The 19,010-nt window shown below is 37.2% G+C and overlaps 1 protein-coding gene and 1 pseudogene across 5 annotated transcripts in view; both read left to right on the top strand.

The window, feature by feature from the left end:
• CEP112 (centrosomal protein 112) overlaps nt 1-19,010 on the top strand; it is a 542,833-nt gene that overhangs the window by 169,917 nt on the left and 353,906 nt on the right. For all 5 annotated transcript variants that reach the window (XM_025362280.1, XM_025362276.1, XM_025362279.1 and 2 more), the window contains one exon: nt 1,509-1,588. In XM_025362280.1, coding sequence (XP_025218065.1) covers nt 1,509-1,588 — 80 coding nt within the window. The remainder of the gene's footprint in view (nt 1-1,508; nt 1,589-19,010) is intronic.
• On the top strand, nt 4,552-6,463 carry LOC112609210 (annotated as a pseudogene).

The following is a 19,010-nucleotide window of genomic DNA, read 5'->3' as shown; positions in this document are numbered from 1 at the left end:
GAGTGGCTACTGGTTTCTAATTCTCTTGCTTTTTCTTCTCTGCCTCTCGGTGTATTCTTAGTTTTGAGATTATCATCATAGCAGCCCATAGAAGCTTTTCGATATTATCTTGGAAAATTTCCTGTCTACCTTTACTTTCTTTTAGTTTATAAGCAAACTGATTTTATTAATGTATTTATTTACTAAAACACTGAGAGAAGAAATCCAAAAGAATTTTAAAAAGAAGAGGTTAAAGATAGGGTTGAGTTAAATAGGTCTCTATTTAAACTGATATAAATAGCTAACTACAGGTATTTTTGGCTAGCCCTGATTCAGTCTGATATGGTTTGTCGCAGTATATTTGTGTTTTGTTGTTGTTCTTGTCATTTCTCTCTTGAACCTATTGGCCACTCGTTTCCCTTTCTGCCTCACCTTGCTTACCAGCAGGTCTGGAGTGGGTATTCCCGCCCCACCAAGTAACTCGAGCTTTCCTGCCTCCCCTCCCAGCTGGGCTCTGCATCCTCAGTTGCCATGTATGTGGAGCCATGGCTGCTGTTTCATTCCTTCCTTTTCGTCCACTGTACCAAAGTTTCCCTTTTATATTTTAAGATCCGTATAATGTCCACATTGGTTGTGTTTATCTGCATATGGATATGAAGAGCTTTTTGTGAAGACAGATTTTTTTTTTTTTTTTTGAGATGGAGTCTCACTCTGTTGCCCAGGCTGGACTGCAGTGGTGCGATCTTGGCTCACTGCAACCTCTGTCTCCCAGGTTCAAGCGATTCTCCTTCCTCAGCCTCCTGATTAGGTGGGATTACAGGCATGCACCACCACGCCAGGCTAATTTTTGTATTTTTAGTACAGACAGGGTTTCATCATGTTGGTCAGGCTGGTCTCGAACTCCTGACCTTGTGATATGCCTGCCTCGGCCTCCCAAAGTGCTGGGATTACAGGCATGAGCCACTGTGCCCGGCTGAAGACAAATTTTCATTTAGCGCTTGTTATTGATGCTGCCATCTCATTTACTCGAATGATCCACATTTGGGAAAGAGGTAGACATGGTGGGTGGGGAGGGATGGCAGTTTCCTTCCAAAACTCAGTAAATGGTTATACAAATTATTCCCAGCTGTGGAAGAGAAGACCATTTCATCATAAACATTATGTGTTCAGGGAATATAGACACATTGTTTATTGTATTCTCTTGAATCTTGTAAGATTTTTCTTTGATTAAAATATAATTTTAAAAATCAAAAATGTTCCTTTTTTTCATTTTCTTTTAACTTATGAATTTATTTTAAAAGAATTCACCTGCAGGTAGACTCAAGAAATTCACTTTGAACAGAAAATAGGTATTTGAGTATAGTATTGAAATCATTCTATGGTAGACCAAGTTTCTATCATGAAATATCTAAATCTAATTTAATATTAAAAATGGATTTGTGATCACTGACTATTTCATTGTTTGTATGTCTCTTTTAAGTAAACTTTACTTGTCTTCCAATAAATTTTCCATGTTCTTGTCATGGCAGGCTCATGACTTACAGAGCGAACTTGATAAAGGAAAAGAAGATACTCAAAAGAAAATTCATAAATTTGAGGAAGCTTTGAAGTGAGTAAAATTGTAATGCATTTGATTTAAAACTACCCTTTATTAAACTGTGAGCCAAATTAAGTAACTGGGACCTAAACACTATCTTTTTATAAGAGCTTTGCTATGGATTAGTTTGTATCGGTTTTCCATCACAAATCTCTATCTTCAGGATTTTATTACTAGCCAGTAATTTTTTTTTAAAAAAAGAAAAATCAGTTCAGCTGTTTTTAAGTGATAGGAATGTAAGAAAATAGAACTTAGTGGTTTCAGATGCTTTCTCCCTCTTAAACAAAAACAGATTTTTTAAAAAACGAGATTTTGGTCTTAGGACATTTAGAAATTCCTCTGTAGATTTTGTTGAGCAATTTGAAAAATGAAATGTTTCAGTTGTTATATTTGAAAATGGATTACTACACAGGTATTATTTAGGAAAGGTTTTGTCTTATGATATACTTGGTATTTTAGCATTTTAGTGTACTTAGGCATACATTAAAATATTAGATTTTATTTGTCTTCTCCATTCATTTACTAAACTGATTGGGTCCTCCTATTACTAGATTTTAGGTTTTTAGCTGAAAAAACATTGATTCATTTAGATAACTTAAAACGTAAATTACTGTGAGGACTGAACTCAGTAAATATTGAGTTCCCACCATGTGTCAGCCAGTGTGTAGTACATTCCCACGGAACCATACAGTCTAGTTGGAGAGATATTCAAGACATTTGGCAATTTGGTGCAGAATGATAAAAGTTTAATTGGAGGAAGGTCAATAGGTTGACTGACCCAAAAAAGTGATTTAAGAGGAGAAGCTTTCTTGAGCTCAACATACCTAGCTAACTCCCAGAGAATCAGTAATTTTATTTTACTTGCTTCTCTAAACCTCCAAATAAGAATGACTTACAGAAAGGCCAAAAAGAATACCCAAGATCAAATACATCATATTCTGCCTGGGAAGATGGCATAACCATTCCTTCTCTTTCACTTTGCTTGTTAATAAAATATATTGGCTCAGTTCCTGAATAGAACATTTTAATGTGATTTGTAAACTATGGCATCACAAGATATCCATTTTTTTAATCTACAGAGGGACTTATTTGTTTACCTTGTCAATATGAATTAGATGAAATCAGGAGAGAACAATAATATTCATTAGGTATTAAGTTAAATAAATCTCGAACAAAACTAGGGCAGTCTTGCTTTTTTTTTTTTTTTTTTTTCCGAGATGGAGTCTCACTCTGTCACCCAGGCTGGAGTGCAGTGGCGCGATCTCAGCTCACTGCAACCTCCGCCTCTTGGGTGCAAATGATTCTTCTGCCTCAGCCTCCTGAGTAGTTGGGATTACAGACACGTGCCGCCATGCCCGAATAATTTTTGTATTTTTTTTTTTTTTTAGTAGAAACTGGGTTTCACTGTGTTGGTCAGGCTGGTCTCGAACTCCTGACCTCGTGATCCGCCTGCCCTGGCCTCCCAAAGTGCTGGGATTACAGGCGTGAGCCACCACACCTGGCCCAGTCTTGCTTTTTTTCTCTTTAAAATAATTAACAGCTTTCTTCATGAAGATTTCTCCATGAACTTCATGAAATGTACCATACTTTTCCTCTCTTGTTCTACTTTGCCTTTGTTCTTTTTAAATTTCTTTATCCTTTCTTCATTTCTTCATTGGTTTATGGATTTATATTTTATAAGTCTAAGGAAGAGGTAATTTCTTTAAATCAGTGGTCCTCAAATTTTTTGGCACCAGGGACTGGTTTCATGGAAGACAATTTTCCATGGATAGGGGGTGGGTGGGGAATGGTTTTGCGATGAAACTGTTCCACCTCAGATCATCAGGCATTAGATTCTCATAAGGAGTGTGCAAGCTAGATCTCCTGTTGGCACAGTTCACAGTAGGGTTCACGCTCCTGTGAGAATCTAGTGCCGCTGCTGATCTGTCAGAAGGCGGAGCTCAGGTGGCAATGCTGGCTTGCCCAGGGTTCACCTCCTGCTGTGGCCTGGTTCCTAACAGGCCATGGACCTGTATGGTGCTTGGGGATTTGGGACCTTTGCTTTAAATAGCGGTAAGACAACAAATACTTGTTTCGTACCTACAATGTTTACATGTTGTAATATCATGCTAAAGGAAATAAAAGGTTGAGAAGACAGCTCAAGATGTAATGATGTTCTTAATGATTTTCCAGTCCAGGTTAGGCATTGGAAATACTTCGAATAACTAGGTATTAACTTGTTGACCATAACAGCAATTAAAGTTCAGAAAGATCTTTTCAGTGTAATATTAGGAGTTTATGTATGTAACAATATAGTATCTTTTAGTGGTGCTGGTAGATAGTCAAAGAGCCCTGAAGTTTCTGCAGTTTTCTATATACAATATAATCATTTTCTGAGCCAAGTAACCCTCTTTAGGTACTTCAAAGGTCTTTGCCAAAATACTGAATTTTACTTGGAGTTAAAAGAAGATATTTTAGAATGTTAAATAAAATTATTCTGTAGATTATTTATCCATCTTCCATATAGTTAATACTTTCATTTTGGCTAAATGTCTGAATGATCTTAACAGTACAGTCCCCAGCATAGTAATAATAATGTAGTCTGAAAGTAAAAGGCTAAATTATTGTGAGGTCTAACTTCAAAGTAAACAGCACAAGTTGGCTGTTTTCCCAAAGGAGAATATTGTGACTGCTACTGCTTTTGAATCTAAGAATAGCATTAGATCTGCTTGGCCCAGAGACAGTTCCATTTTGCTACAAGACAGCTTTGTGATGTAGAAATTTGCCTTTACTATTAACAAATTTTTTTTCTTAAAAATACACAAAGATGGAAAATTTCAGTTTTAGAATGTAGTGCTATTCATTCATGTAGTTACTCTTTCTTTCATTTAATAAGGGTTTATTTCTTCTGTGCATGTTGAACATATAGTAGAGAGGCTATCAGAGAAAACAGGGATATATAAATATAAATTTGTATGCATATGAAAACATGATACATGCTGTATAAGGCAAAATACTTTAAAAACATAAGGTAATGGCAAGATGGACTAGTAATGGGAGGCATCTCAGAGAAGGAAAAGTCTTTAACTGAGTTGTGAAGGAAAAGTGGAGAATAAATTATCCTGGGAGTTTGGTGCCATCCTCTCCTGTCTCTGTAGAGATGCTGGCCTCTACTAGTTTTGTCTCTTTCTATTTCCCAGCTCTCCTTCTTCATCTTGTTACATGACCAGATATACTCTTTCCTTTTCTCCTTTCCTTTTCTCCTAAGGACTTCTAAGTGTCAAGTTCTTTGATTCTTTCAGATTATAGAATTTTGCGACCATGTAGGGATAGTCTTGTGAATTGGGATGATATATAATGTGTTTGAGATGTTAATGGAAAAGTTGAGTGGCTTTATTCTGGCATAGTAATTGTATCAGAGACAAAAAGGCTGGGAACTGTTCTATGAGAGGATGATGTACTTGATATTTATACTCTCTCCAAGCAATTGAAACTGTCAACTCATCTTTGGGTTAGAGCTCAAGTTGATATTTCAGAACCTATCATTATTTAAGAAGGAGGATTGTAGTTAGCATTTTTCACTTTAAATGCTAACTCCTTAAAGCTCATTTGCCTGTTGCTATTGTTTCTAAGAAATGAAACTAGTTTAATGTTGTTACCTTACTATTCTTTTCAATTTTTGTTCTACATATGTATTAAACACTTTTGCTTCCCATTTAGTTTTTACTGTAGAAAATAATTTTAATAACCTCCAGAAATGAAAAGTTATCTGAAACTTTAATGGTATGAGTTGTACATGTTCATTTTTCATTTTTCAAAGATAAGTTATTAAAGCATATGGGGAACTAAATAGACTCTAATGAAAGGAAGATGATGGTATAAAACCAAATAATTGTATTTTCGGAGGAGCTAAAATTCATAAACAACAAATGTGGATATTATAAGTTTGGTTAATTTTTAAGTTTTTGGTGCTGTAAACATAATAAAGCATTATTTTGAGACAGTGTATAGTCTATTTTAAAGTATTTGGTTAAAACTTCCAAAACCGTCTTTTTGATTAACTTTTTCAAACTCTGTTTTTATAATAAAATACAAAAATGCCTTAACATATTTATTCTGATATTTTAAACTCTTTTTGCATTGTCATAAACATTCTAAATATTTTTAACCCTGACACTAATATGGACAAGCTTTCTATTTTTCAGTTAGTATTAAATATATGTACAGTAGTAGTTCACTAGAATATGAAAAGAAACACAACCTACAAAATGGGAGAAAATATTTGCAAACTATGCATCTGACAAAAGTCTAATATCCAACATTTATAAGGAACTTAAACAAATTTACAGTTAAGAAAACCCATTAAAAAGTGGGCAAAGGACATGAATAGACTTTTCAAAAGAAGACATACGTGTGGTCAACCATCATATGAAAAAACGCTCACGCACACCACGCTGGTTTGCTGCCACCTCTGCCACCATCGTGCCAGCCCCTCAGGTCTCCCCGAGGCTGGGTGATGCTCCAGAGTAGGAGACAAGCCCATTTGGGAGCAGATTGGATCCAGCTTCATTCAACATTGCTACCAGTTATTTGATAAAGATAGAACCCAACTAGGCACAATTTACATTGATGCGTCATGCCTTACGTCGGAAGGACAACAGTTCCATGGGAAAGCCGCCACTGTGGAGAAGTTGTCTAGCCTTCCATTCCAGAAAATCCAGTACAGCCTCACGGCACGGGACTATCAGCCCATGCCACATAGCTGCATCATCAGCATGGTTGTGGGCCAGCTTAAGACGTGAAGATCCCATCATGGAGTTCCACCACATGTTCCTATTAAAGAACACCAACGATGCTTGGGTTTGCACCAATGACGCGTTCAGACTTGCCCTGCACAACCTCGGCTGACCTCCTCTCAGCCAAGCACGCTGTTTCCTCCTCCGTCCTCTTCCCAGTACTATTCCCACTCCTCCAGATGCTCCAGATATCATGCACAAATGAGCAGCGCCGCGGTGAGAGTGGGCGCAGTGCTCTGCTGCCACTGAGGTGTTATGCATGATGTTTGGACACTAGACTAGTTGCATTTGATGGGGTAAGTTAGTGTTGTACCAGCGCATGCCTTGGAAAGACTTAAGTAATGCAAAAGTTGTCCTTTTTTTTTTTTTTTAAATCTACTGACAAGTTGCTCTAGTAATCCAAAGAAGTGAAGGAGAAGGCAGCTGCTTAACTACCCAGACATTGATTTGTTCAGATGTTTCAATGCCTGATGATACAATAAAACCACAAACATTTTCTTAACAGTTTTTTTAAAAAAGCAAAAAGCTCAACATCACTGAGCATTAGAGAAATGCAAATCAAAACCACAATGAAATACCATCTTACATCAGTCAAAATGGTTATTACTAAAAAGGCAAAAAAAAAAAAAAAAAAAAAAAAAAAACCACAAACCAGATACCAGTGAGGTTGCAGAGAAAAAGGAACACTTATACACTGTTGGTGGAAGTGTAAATTAGTTGAGCCATTGGAAGACAGTGTGGCAATTCCTCAAAGACCTAAAAACAGAAGTACCATTTGACCCAGCAATCCTATTACTGAGAAGTACCCAAAGGAATAGAAAATCATGTTCTATTATAAAGACACATGCACGTGTACGTTTATTGCAGCAATATTCACAATAACAAAGGCATGGAATCAACCTAAATGCCTATCAATGGTAGATTGGATAAAGAAAATGTGGTACATATACACCATGGAATACTATGCAGCCGTAAAAAAGAATGAGATCATGTCCTTTGCAGGAACATAGCTTGAGCTGGAGGCCATTTTCCTTAACAAACTAGTGCAGGAATAGAAAACCAAATACTGCATGTTGTCACTCATAAGTGGGAGCTAAATGATGAGAACACATGGACGTATAGAGGGGAACAACACACACGGGGTCCTATGGCAGGATGGAGGATGGGAGGAAGGAGAGGATCAGGAAAAATAACTAATGGGTACTAAGCTTAATACCTGGATGATGAAATAATCTGTACAAAAACCCCATGACACAAGTTTACCTATATAACAAACCTGCACATGTACCCCAGACTTAAAAGTTAAAAAAAATGCTTTCAGGATTATATCACTTAAATAATGAGTAAATATAGGAAAAATAATTTAGTAATTTCTATTGGAGTTCATTTCAGCAAGTTCCTGCATTTATAAAACACTGATATAGTGAAAGTTTTATAAGAAATGATGAATAAAATATTTGTCTTTAGTTCTAGAACAGACTTAAATGACTTATAGTATAAACATGTTAACAAGTAATTAAAATATAACAAACATGTAGACAATGGTAGATATTGTACTAGATATAAAAGTATTACTGTATTTAAATTCTAAATTTGCTTTGACTTGAACTCTTTTAGGTGGTTTTGGGAACAGTTTGAATTTAGTGTGGGTTAAGAGCATGGACTCTGGACCCAGTTGTCACCCTTCCAATTTCTAACTTAAATTACTAACTGTGTGACCTTAGGCATGATGCTTAATTTCCATGTGATTAGGCTTTACATCTGTAACATGAGGATAATAATAAGATCTTCCCTCTAAGATTGTTGAGAGGCTTAGAAGAGTTTACATAAAGCATATAGAATAGTGTCTGTTATATAGATGTATTATTAATATTATTGTTATAAGGACTCTATTATATATGTATATTAGCTCTGTTTACTTAGTTTCTCATTGCCTTGTAAAATCATATCAACAGGTTCTCCAGAAGAAGTAATCTTTTCCTGGCATCAGTTGCTTTTTCTTTTTAAAGAAAATAGCTTTATTGAGGTATAATTCTTACGCCATAAAAATAACTTGTTTTAAATGCACAATATATGGTTTTTAGTAAATTCACAGAGTTTTGTGTTTTGTAACCATCACCATAATTCAATTTTAGAACATTTTCTTTTTTTTTTTTTTTTTGAGACGAGGCCTTACTCTGTCACCCAGAGTAAGGTGTTGAGAGTGTGTGTATAAATGCATTGAAAGGGATCTTGACATTATATTTATATAAAAACATACATATATACATATGTTTTACAGCTTATGACAATAATAAAGACAAAATAAACCAATAAAGTTTTAGAAGGAAGAATTATAATAAAACATTAATGGTAGTTAAATATTGTATGCTCACCCTAGTTGGGAAGCATATAAGGTTTTAAAAAATTTATTTATGTTTTGCATATATTTTTAATTAAACGTGTCCAAGGATTCCTCAAGGTCCTGAGATACTTTCAATTTGTCCTAAATCACTTAAGCCAGTAAGGGGTGGAGCAGAGTATAAACCAAGTTTCTGGAAATAGCTAAAAGTCTATTTTGAGTTTTTGACTGAACAGCCTTCTGTGTATTTCATATAATAAATGGAGAGTTGTCAGGGATGACACTTTTGTTTAAACAGGTGAGAGTTTTTCTCACCTATAATGAAAAGACACCCTACCACAGCCTGTTAAGAGAGGCTATTAGGAGGCTTATGGAATATAGAATAGGAAAGAGAGCTTTTTAATAAGTGTACGATTATTGTTATTGTTATTATTTTAGACGGAGTCTCACTCTGTCACCCAGGCTGTAGTGCAGTGGCGTAATCTCAGCTCACTGCAACCTTCGCCTCCCAGGTTCAAGCAATTCTTCTGCCTCAGCCTCCTGAGTAGCTGGGACTACAGCTGCACGCCATCATGCCCGCCTAATTTATTTTGTATTTTAGTAGAGACAAGGTTTCTCTGTGTTGCCCAGACTGGTCGTGAACTCCTGAGCTCAGGCGAGCCACCGTCTCAGCCTCCCAAAGTGCTGGAATTACAGCCATGGGCCACTGCGCCCATCCAGGATTTTTTAATGAAAAGAAAAAATATTCTCCATGTAAGAGGCTTCAGACTTTTTTCTTGTGTGAATTCATGTGTAATACATAGATTCATCTTCTACTTTTAGTTTATTACTTTGTAATCTTGAATCTGATTTTAGCATACTTATTTTGGTTCCTAAATATCCTAACATTTCAGGGTAAGTAAATCTCATGAATGAACTATACTTTAGGGAGATTACCCTGGCAGGAAAGAAAATATAAATTTAAGTAATGAGAAAGTGGAAGCAGGAAAATAAGGAAGATGAAGCCATCGTAATAGTCCATGTAAGAGACAGTGAATCTGGGACACTGGTGAGCCCATGATGGAGAGGATGGATGCAGCCACAGCGGATCAGATGTGCCAGGACAAGGAGCTTCTCTGGAACTTTCCAGTCTCATCTGAGTACCTTTTCTTCATCACAGTTAATAAACTTTCACAAATAATTTCAAAGAGACAGCTGATAAAAAGCTGCATTGTTTTACATTTTTGTTCCATATAGGTATAACATAGATTGAGTAAATGGAAATCTGAAGTATAAATATTGATTTAAAAAGTATTTTCTTTTAGATTCAGGGGGTGCATGTGCAGGTTTATTACATGGACATATTGCCTAATGGTGGGGTTTGGGCTTCTAGTGAAATACTGAGTTTTTAAATACTGTTTCGTCATTTATAAAGATACAAATGTAATGATTTTTAAAACTTTGAAACACTGGAATTTAACTTATTGTATTGTATACACACACACCCACACACACGTATATTTTTTCCCATGGTGTAGGATTTGAGTCAAAACATGCCGTGATGAAAAAATATTTAGGAATTGTATTAGACCGTTTTCATGCTGCTGATAAAGACATACCCGAGACCGGGTAATTTATAAAGAAAAAGAGGTTTGTTGGACTCGACAGTTCCATGTGGCTGGGGAGGCCTCACAATCATGGCGGAAGGTGAAAGGTGCGTCTTACATGGCAGCAGGCAAGAGAGAATGAGAGCCAAGTGAGAGGGGTTTCCCCTTAGATACCATCAGATCTCGTGAGACTTACTGTCACAGAACGGCATGGGGGAAACCATACCCATGATTCAGTTATCTCCCACTGCGTCTCTCCCACTGGGTCCCTCCCACAACACGTGGGAATTATAGGAGCTACAGTTCAAGATGAGATTTGGGTGAGGATGCAGTTGTTAGGGTAAAAATCAGACATTTTTCAAAAGAGGAATTTCAATAACATTTCAGAGATACATTGTTTTTAGCTGTTTCTGTTTATTGTATTTCCTAAAAAATGCCCAGAATGCTCCGAGGACTGAATAAGCCTGCTGAGGGAAGGGCTGGGTGGGTCCTGGAACAATAGCACTTGTCCTGGATGACTTTTTGATGCCCTAATTGGTGACATATCAGGGACCAGAGATGGAGCAGTAGATTTTGAACTATACTTGAACCTCAGCCAAGGGAGCTGCTATCTGGAGAACATGTAAGGTAGGTGTACCCTCTTCTATTTCCCCACCTATATCAAAGATGTCTATTTGAACAGAATCCAGTTTTGCCTTTTCTTTTTTTGGAATGATCACTTCTGTATATCATTCTCCTTTGTCTAACATTTTGTGAAGTTTTAATCTTTGAAGATCAATTTACCCACTTTCTTGCCCCCAAGGAAGGAAGAACAAAAACAATCAAGGCCAGGTTAGAATTCTAAGAGGAATGGGGAATAAAACTTGCCTCCCCACCCCTCACCCCGCCCCACTCCAAGAACTCTTCAGCCTTTCCATTTTCTTTTAATCCCTAACAGCATGGGACTCTGATCATCAGGCTCCTTGCTGAATTCAACTTGAAACCCGAAGGCATGGGAGCCGTTTGGGTTTGATGGAGATCAAAGAGACTCACTTCTGGGGCACAGAACTGGGTGGAAAAGGGTAATGAGTGTGCCCAAGGGGCACATCAAAGATGTTTAGTTTAGGGGTTGATGGTGGAGCCCTTAGAGACAACATTCTCCCTTGTGATTAGGCCAATGGCACCAGAGAGAGAAAGAGAACCAAAAGTGGCCCCACAGCAGGCAGGGATACAAATGAACTGCCCCAAATGGTCACTTAGTATTGTAATCACTTGACAGGGAGTGTTGAAACTGGAATGTTCGTTTCCTTTCAAGGAAGTGCCGTGAATGGGTTCTTTTTTACATGTTTGGCTCTCCGTGTGTTTCCTATTTTCCCCCACATCCTATTCTCCTAGAACTATTTTGCTGTAAATCATGGACAAAATTCCTATTAGAAGCTAAATGAGGGCTGTGTGCAATGGCTCATGTCTGAAATCCCAGCACTTTGGAAGGCCAAGGCAGGAAGATTGCTTGAGGCCATGAATTTGAAACCAGCTTAGGCAATGTAGCAAGACCCCATTTCTAAAAACAACAATAACAATATTAGCTGGCTGGGTGGCACATGCCTATAGTCCTAGCTACTAAGGAGGCTGAGGCAGGAGGATTGCTTGAGCTCAGGAGTTGGAGACTGCAGTGAGCTATGACCATGCCACGATACTCCAGCTCGGGTAAGAGAGCAAGACCCTGTCTCAAGAACAACAATAAAAAGAAGCCAAATGATGTTTTAGGGTCCCACAGATTGAGAGGTGAACCACATGTGTGGTCAACTCAGTGAAAGCCTAACTGTGCAAGGGAAAAAGTGCATGGTGACGTTTCTGGACTTGCTCTAATCCTGTCCTCTGAAATCTTACTATCATGCCCAGATTAGGATGTTTATTTCCTCTCAGATTATGGGTTTTAGAAACCACCCTAGCCACAAGCCATATTGGCCATGAACTGGAGATATCTTCTGCTCATATATATCTGATATTGACATATAACACCCCTTTTCTGACTCCTTGTAGCTTTTTTCCTATGAACTGAAGTTTATTGAGGGGACTCATCCTGCAGTCTCATAGTTTTTATAACTTTCTATTGAAGTATAACATACATGCCAACAAGAACACAAACTGAACACACCCACGTAAGCAGCTCCTAGATCAAGAAGCTGAATATTAACAGCATTGCAGAAGCTTCCCTCCCGAGCCCCTAACCATCACTGCCCCACCTTCAAGAGCAGCCACTATTTTGACTTTCTGTTTTTGAACTACACATAAATAGAGTCGTATAGAATGCAGTTTTTTTGTGCCTGGCCTCTTTTGCTCAATATTTAGGTCTGTGAGATTCATTTATATTGTTGCGTATCATTGTACTTTTTACATGCCTATTTGTTGAATAGTATTTCAAAGTGAATATACCACCACATATTTCTCCATTCTACTGTCAGTATTCATTTGGGCTGTTTCTGGTTTGGGGATATTATTAATAGGTGCTGCAGTGAACATTCTTGTATGTTTCTTTTGGCAACTAAATATACACACTTCTGCTGGGTATATATCTTCATCATGCTTTTATGTTTTGTTAAGGATACACATACCCAAAGGAATATAAATCATTCTATTACAAAGATACATGCATATGTATGTTTATTGCAGCACATTCATAGTAGCAAAGACATGGAATCAACCCAAATGTTCATCAGTGATAGACTGGATAAAGAAAATGTGGTACATATACACCATGGAATACTATGCAGCCATAAAAAGGAATGAAATCATGTCATTTGCAAGGACATGGATGGGGCTGGAAGCCATTATCCTCAGCAAACTAACGAACAGAAAACCAAACACTACGTGTTCTCACTTATAAGTGGGAAGTGAACAATGAGATCACATGGACACACGGAGGGGAACAACACACACTGGGCCCTGTTAGGGGGTGTGGTGCGGGAGGGATAGCATTAGGAAAAATAGCTAATGCATGCTGGGTTTATAATACCTAGGTGATGGGTTGATAGGTGCAGCAAATCACCATGGCACACATTTACATGTGTAACAAACCTGCACATCCTGCACATGTACCCTCAAACTTAAAAATTAAAAAAAAAAAGAATACATGTATACGAGAAGAATTTGCCCTATGTTCAGTCCCTGGAGTAAGCAGAACTTTTAGACTGTTCAGTGGCATTATCAAAGAACCAATAGAAGTGAGTGGACCCAGTCGGTTTGAGACCAAAGGGAAGAAGTTATTGGAGTTATTGGAGGCCTTTCCTCACTTTTACTTGTTATTTTTCCAACAAACTGACATATAGCTTCTGAAAACATATCTTTTCTTGCTTAATATGCATAGTTTTTATAATATTCCATTACGGTGGAGAAACATTATTTACCCCTAAAGTTATATTTTTAAAGAAGTTATATTTTTAAACATGAGTGAAAAAGCTTCCCTATAGCACTTTTAAATCTTCTTCATTTATCTTTTGTTGCTTGCTTGTTGTTATAAATCAACATTTATAACATTGGTGGAAACAGGGATTAATCGTCAAATAGGAATACCTTAAAGATACTAAAACTGCAAAGTTATTATGACTGTTTTTGTACTTTTATTTGCTAGACGCTAATCTTAATAAAAGACTTAAATGGAATACTAAACAATCTTGTGATTATTCATAGAAAGAGTGAACTTCCTTTTGATTAGGTTTGTTTTTTTAATGGAACATTGCCTACTGCAAAAATTTGGATGAAGTTGCATTAAAAGCAGACAGCTTTCCAGTTTACCCAGGAGCTTGAATTTTGAATTTTGGTAGACAGGGAGAGCTAGCTTAAATTGGTCTTGTATGGGATTTTAAAGTATAACTGAATAGTATAAATCTGAATTTAGTTTTAAGATTGCCAAAGTGAGGAATTGTGACTTGATCATTTTGTTTGTAAGGTTGGTGAAAAATATCTCAAGGAATTAATAGTGATATTTAAAATGGAGAAAAAAATGAATTGAGGAAGCCTGCGAACTTGAATAGTAAACATAAAGATTTCTGTACCTAATAAGTAAACGAAAAAAATCTTTGTAGAGTCTCCTTGATAAGTTTTATTCTGTTTAGAAAACAAATTCAAACTTTCAAAAAGTATTCTTGAAAGATTAGTTCTAAACACTATTCTACCACAATGTAAAAGTAGCCTGTAACTTGTGATACTTAATAAAGAATATATGGTGCTGTTTTTAACTGATGCATATATATATTTAAAGATTATTAAGTTTGTAACTTTTGAATATATTTTTTCTATTGTTATTATTGCTAAAATTAGGAACACATGCAATTTATAATGTATTATTCAACCAAAATATGTCAGATTTTCATATCTGAGTGTAACGTTACATCTCGCAACATAGATACCATATGGAGTTGGGGAGCAAGAGGGAAATATTTGACATGTGTGAAATGAACTTGGATTCCACTTAACTAGAATTCAGTGAATTATATCAAAGTTCGATTAAAAGTAACCAGAAATTGCTGAATTATATTATAAATTATTTAAAAACTTTATTCCTTGTCATGGCCACTCGAGTTCTAGGGTAATCCAAAAGAGAATTATTTTGTATTCCATTGTAATAGAAGGTTATGATAAAATGAACCTATCCAGAGTTCTGAAGCCAGGACATCTCAGAGCCCGATGCCCAAGGTGTATTATCTGGGTATTGCTGTTGGTTATTCAGGGACCAGGGGCTCCTTAATTAGCAGGTGATGAATCCTGCCAGATCTCCACAGTGACAGGGCAGCACTGAGTTCAATGTGAAGTTCTGCAGTCGCTGCTCTTCTCCTCTCCCAAGCACACAGATTTCTCATGCCAGATGCCCACTGCCCAGGGCTTGGGAGAGCTGATATAGGCATTCCCTTAGCCTTCTGGCTGGTGTCACAGTAGGTTGTGTGCCCCTCTAGTCCACTGGCTCTGAGCCCAGCTCAGCACTGGGAGTTCCCTAGGAATTGCAGTCCTTTTGGCCTAGACTGCCCCTCAAGTTCACTTAGGGTCCCAGAGCACTCCAGCCTGTGGTGGCAAGGCTTGCTGAAACTCAAGTTCTGACCTTTGGGATGAGCGATTCACCTCTGGGCATGGGCCAGTCCAGGTGCTCTCTCTGCAGGCAGATGTCAGCTGACTACAGCCTGGTTCTCTTTTACACCATGACAGCACAGCGCTAAGTTCAATGCAAAGCCTCACAGTCTCTGTGCTCTCCGTCTCCCAAGAAAACAGATGCTATCTGGCTGGTGGATGGGGGAGGAGTGGCATCAGCAGTTCAAGACTGTTCTTCCTACCCTCTTTGATGTATCTTTCAGCCATATGAAATTAAAAGTAGGTACTGTGATTGCTCACCTGAGTTGTGGTTCCTGTGATGGTGCTTTTTGTATATAGTTGTTAAAATTTGGTGTTTCTGTTGAGGGGAAGAATTACATAAGCTTCTATTTGGCTGTCTTGCTCTGCCCTCCATTCTGTGTCTTTTAATTGGAGAATTGAGTTCATTAACATTCAATTTTATTATTGATCAGTAAGGACTTACTATTCAAAACATGAAAAAACGTATATACGTTTTCTCTCCACATTTAGACTTTATGTTGTCTCAGTTACACATCTTTTTATTGCTCGTCTCCTAACAGGTTCCTGTAGGTAGTACTGTTTTTGATAGGTTTGTCTTTTTGGCTTCATACTAGAGTTATGAGTGAATTGCACAGCACAGTTAACAGTATTAGACTATTCTGGGTTTGTTCATATACTTAATTTTACCAGTGGGTTTCATACCTTCAAATGTTTTCTTTTTGACCATTAGTATTTTTTTCTTTCCAATGGAAAAACTCCCTTTAGCATTTCTTGTAAGATGGTTCTGGTGTTGGTGAATTCTCTCAACTTTTGTTTGTCAGGGACTTTATTTCCCTTTCATATTTGAAGGATAGTTTTGCTGTATATAGTATTTTTGTATGACAATTTTTTTCTTCTTTCAGAACTTTGAAACTGTCATCCTGCTCCCTCCTGGGCTGTATGGTTTTCCCTGAGAGGTCTATTGCCAGATGAATTGGAACTTCTTTATATTATTTGCTTCTTTTCTCTTGCTCCTTTTAGGATTCTCTCTTTGTCCTTGGTTTTTGAGTGTTCGATGTTTATATGCCTTGGGATAGTCTTATTTCGGTTAAATCTGTTTGGTGTTTTCTTTTTTCTTTTCTTTTTTTTTTTTTTTGAGATGGAGTCTCGTTCTGTCGCCCAGGCTGGAGTGCAGTGGCGCGATCTTGGCTCACTACAAGTGCCGCCTCCTGGGTTCGTGCCATTCTCCTGCCTCAGCCTCCTGACTAGCTGGGACTACAGGTGCCCGCTACCACACCCGGCTAATTTTTTTTTTTTTTTGTATTTTTAGTAGAGACAGGGTTTCACCATGTGTCAGTCAGGATGGTGTCGATCTCCTGACCTCGTGATCTGCCTGCCTCAGCCTCCCAAAGTGCTGGGATTACAGGCATGAGCCACCGTGTCCAGCCCTGTTTAGTGTTTTCTTACCTTCTTTTACCTGGACATTTATCTCTTTCTTAAGTTTTGGAAAGTTTTCTTTTATTATTTCTGTGAATAAGTTTTCTACCTCTCAGTGTTTCTCAACTCCCTCTTGGACACCAATAATTCTTAGATTTTGTCTTCTAAGATAATTTTCTATATCTTGTAGGAGATCTTCTTTTTTTCTCATTCTTTTTTCTTTTTTCTCCTCTCAATGTGTGTTTTCAAATAGCCAGTCTTCAAGCTCACAGGTCTTTCTCTGCTTAATCCATTCTGCTATTGAGAATTTCAAATGAATTTTTCAGTTCAGCAAATGTATTTTTCAACTCTAAGATTTGTTTGATCTTTTAAAATTACTTTAATTTCTTTGTTAGATTTCTCTGATAAATTTATGAATTGCTTTTCTGTGTTATCTTGGAAATCACTGAGTTTTCTTAAAAATACTGTGTTGAATTCTTGGTCAGAGAGTTCACATATCACCATTTCACACCATTTCACACTAGTCAGTTGCTGGTTCCTTGCTCTATCTCTTTGAGGAGTTCATGGTTCGTTGTTTGCTGTTGTTTCTTGAGGATGTTCATCTGTGTCTTTGCATTGAAGGATTATTTATTCAGTTTTCCTTGCCTGACTTGTTTTGTTTTTTATTGGATATGTTTGCTTTAGGGATTTGTTGATTTCTTTCTTTCTTTTTTATCCGGGTAGATCACTGCCTCCTTTTTGTCACTAGATGGCACCTTAAGCCCAGGTTTTGCTTGGTTCTAGTAAACAGAGTGCCACCTGTCCTGAATGTGGGAAGTCCTAAATGGGATATCCTAGTAGTGTGGGAAGGCCGGTTAGGAGTTTGTGCCTAGGGGACCTGTGCTGTTGAATAGTCACTCTGATTTGGTGTCTTTTTTGGCCAAGTTATAGAACAGAGTTTCCAGCATTGAGAATGATAGACTCACCTCTCCCTTTGTCTCTGGCTGTTATCAGGAATATTTCTCCCTTCAGGAACTCACAATGTTTCCTGTGGCTTAAGACAGGGACAGGTCTTCTGCCAGGGAACGCAAGATGTTGGAGAAATTGGTTATTCACCTTGATCTTTTTCTAGTGTAGAAACTCTGAGTTGAGGGGAAACTTTCTGCATGCCTGGGCAGATTGGAGGGGAGGGACATTGTATATATGGAAGCGTGGTTCTCCTACTCTCTGCTCAGAGTTTTTTTTTTACTTCTCTGTGGTCCTGGGAACTGCCTCATTCTCATATTTGAGTTGTGTAATATTGCTGGTGATAATCTCTGTGCTGTATGTTTGTTTTTTGGTTTTCTGTGTGGGAGAGTGAAGCCAGCTTCTATGCCGCCATTTTGAAACCAGAAATCTGAATCACATGTAATTCTCTTTTTTTCTGTTTATGCTAGGATACAGTAAGACATCAACATTTTAAATTTTCCCTTAAAAATTGTAAGTTTAGTGAGTTTATTTCTAATATTGTTTTTCTTTCTTAGCATTTTTTTCCATTTTCACTTTTGTAGCTCTTTTATCATTCTTTCATATTTCTAGTTTCTTTCTCATATTTTCATATGTTGTTTTTGTCCTCTGAGTATATGGGATGTTTTACAACATCACTGATTTGCGTTTTTGCTCTTTGCCACTTCCATTATGAATTTTTACGGTGCTCTGCATTTTTGCTTCTTTTCTATTTTTTATCTTAATCATACCCCCTTTTAAATATTATTCTCTTTTTGTCGTAGCTAATTCTTAAGATTTTACCTTCTATTTCATACAGATGGTCTTCTTTCAGATTCCTCATACTTTTTTGATATTTTCTTCTGGATATTATATGAGATTATTTTGATGGTAGATTTTTATTCTGTGTTTATAGAATGTTGTTCTTTTCCCCTGGTTCTACAATAGCTTTTAGTCTCCAATTGGTATTTTTTTCCTCATTACTCAATAATGAATAAGGGAGATTTTGTCCAGTCTTGGTGTTTTATGTATTTAACAAACACTTATTGAGCTCTCATTGTTTGTACACTTTTCTAGGGACTTTCTGACATTAGTCTACTGTGTATTTTGGGTATGGATTGTCTTGTGTCTTCTCCATGTCAACTTGTGTAATAGTCATATTCTCTTGAAGATTTTCAGCTGGATAAAAACATTGCTCAGCTGCCAATGAAGTTCCAAGTTTCTAGGATTATTTTACCTACAGAAACTCTGCTTTACTGGTGATATATCTT

Source organism: Theropithecus gelada, chromosome 16, assembly GCF_003255815.1.
Source record: "Theropithecus gelada isolate Dixy chromosome 16, Tgel_1.0, whole genome shotgun sequence".
Lineage (NCBI taxonomy): Eukaryota > Metazoa > Chordata > Mammalia > Primates > Cercopithecidae > Theropithecus > Theropithecus gelada.
The sequence above is the reverse complement of the archived record's forward strand: the minus strand, read 5'-3'. Positions and strand labels throughout refer to the sequence as shown.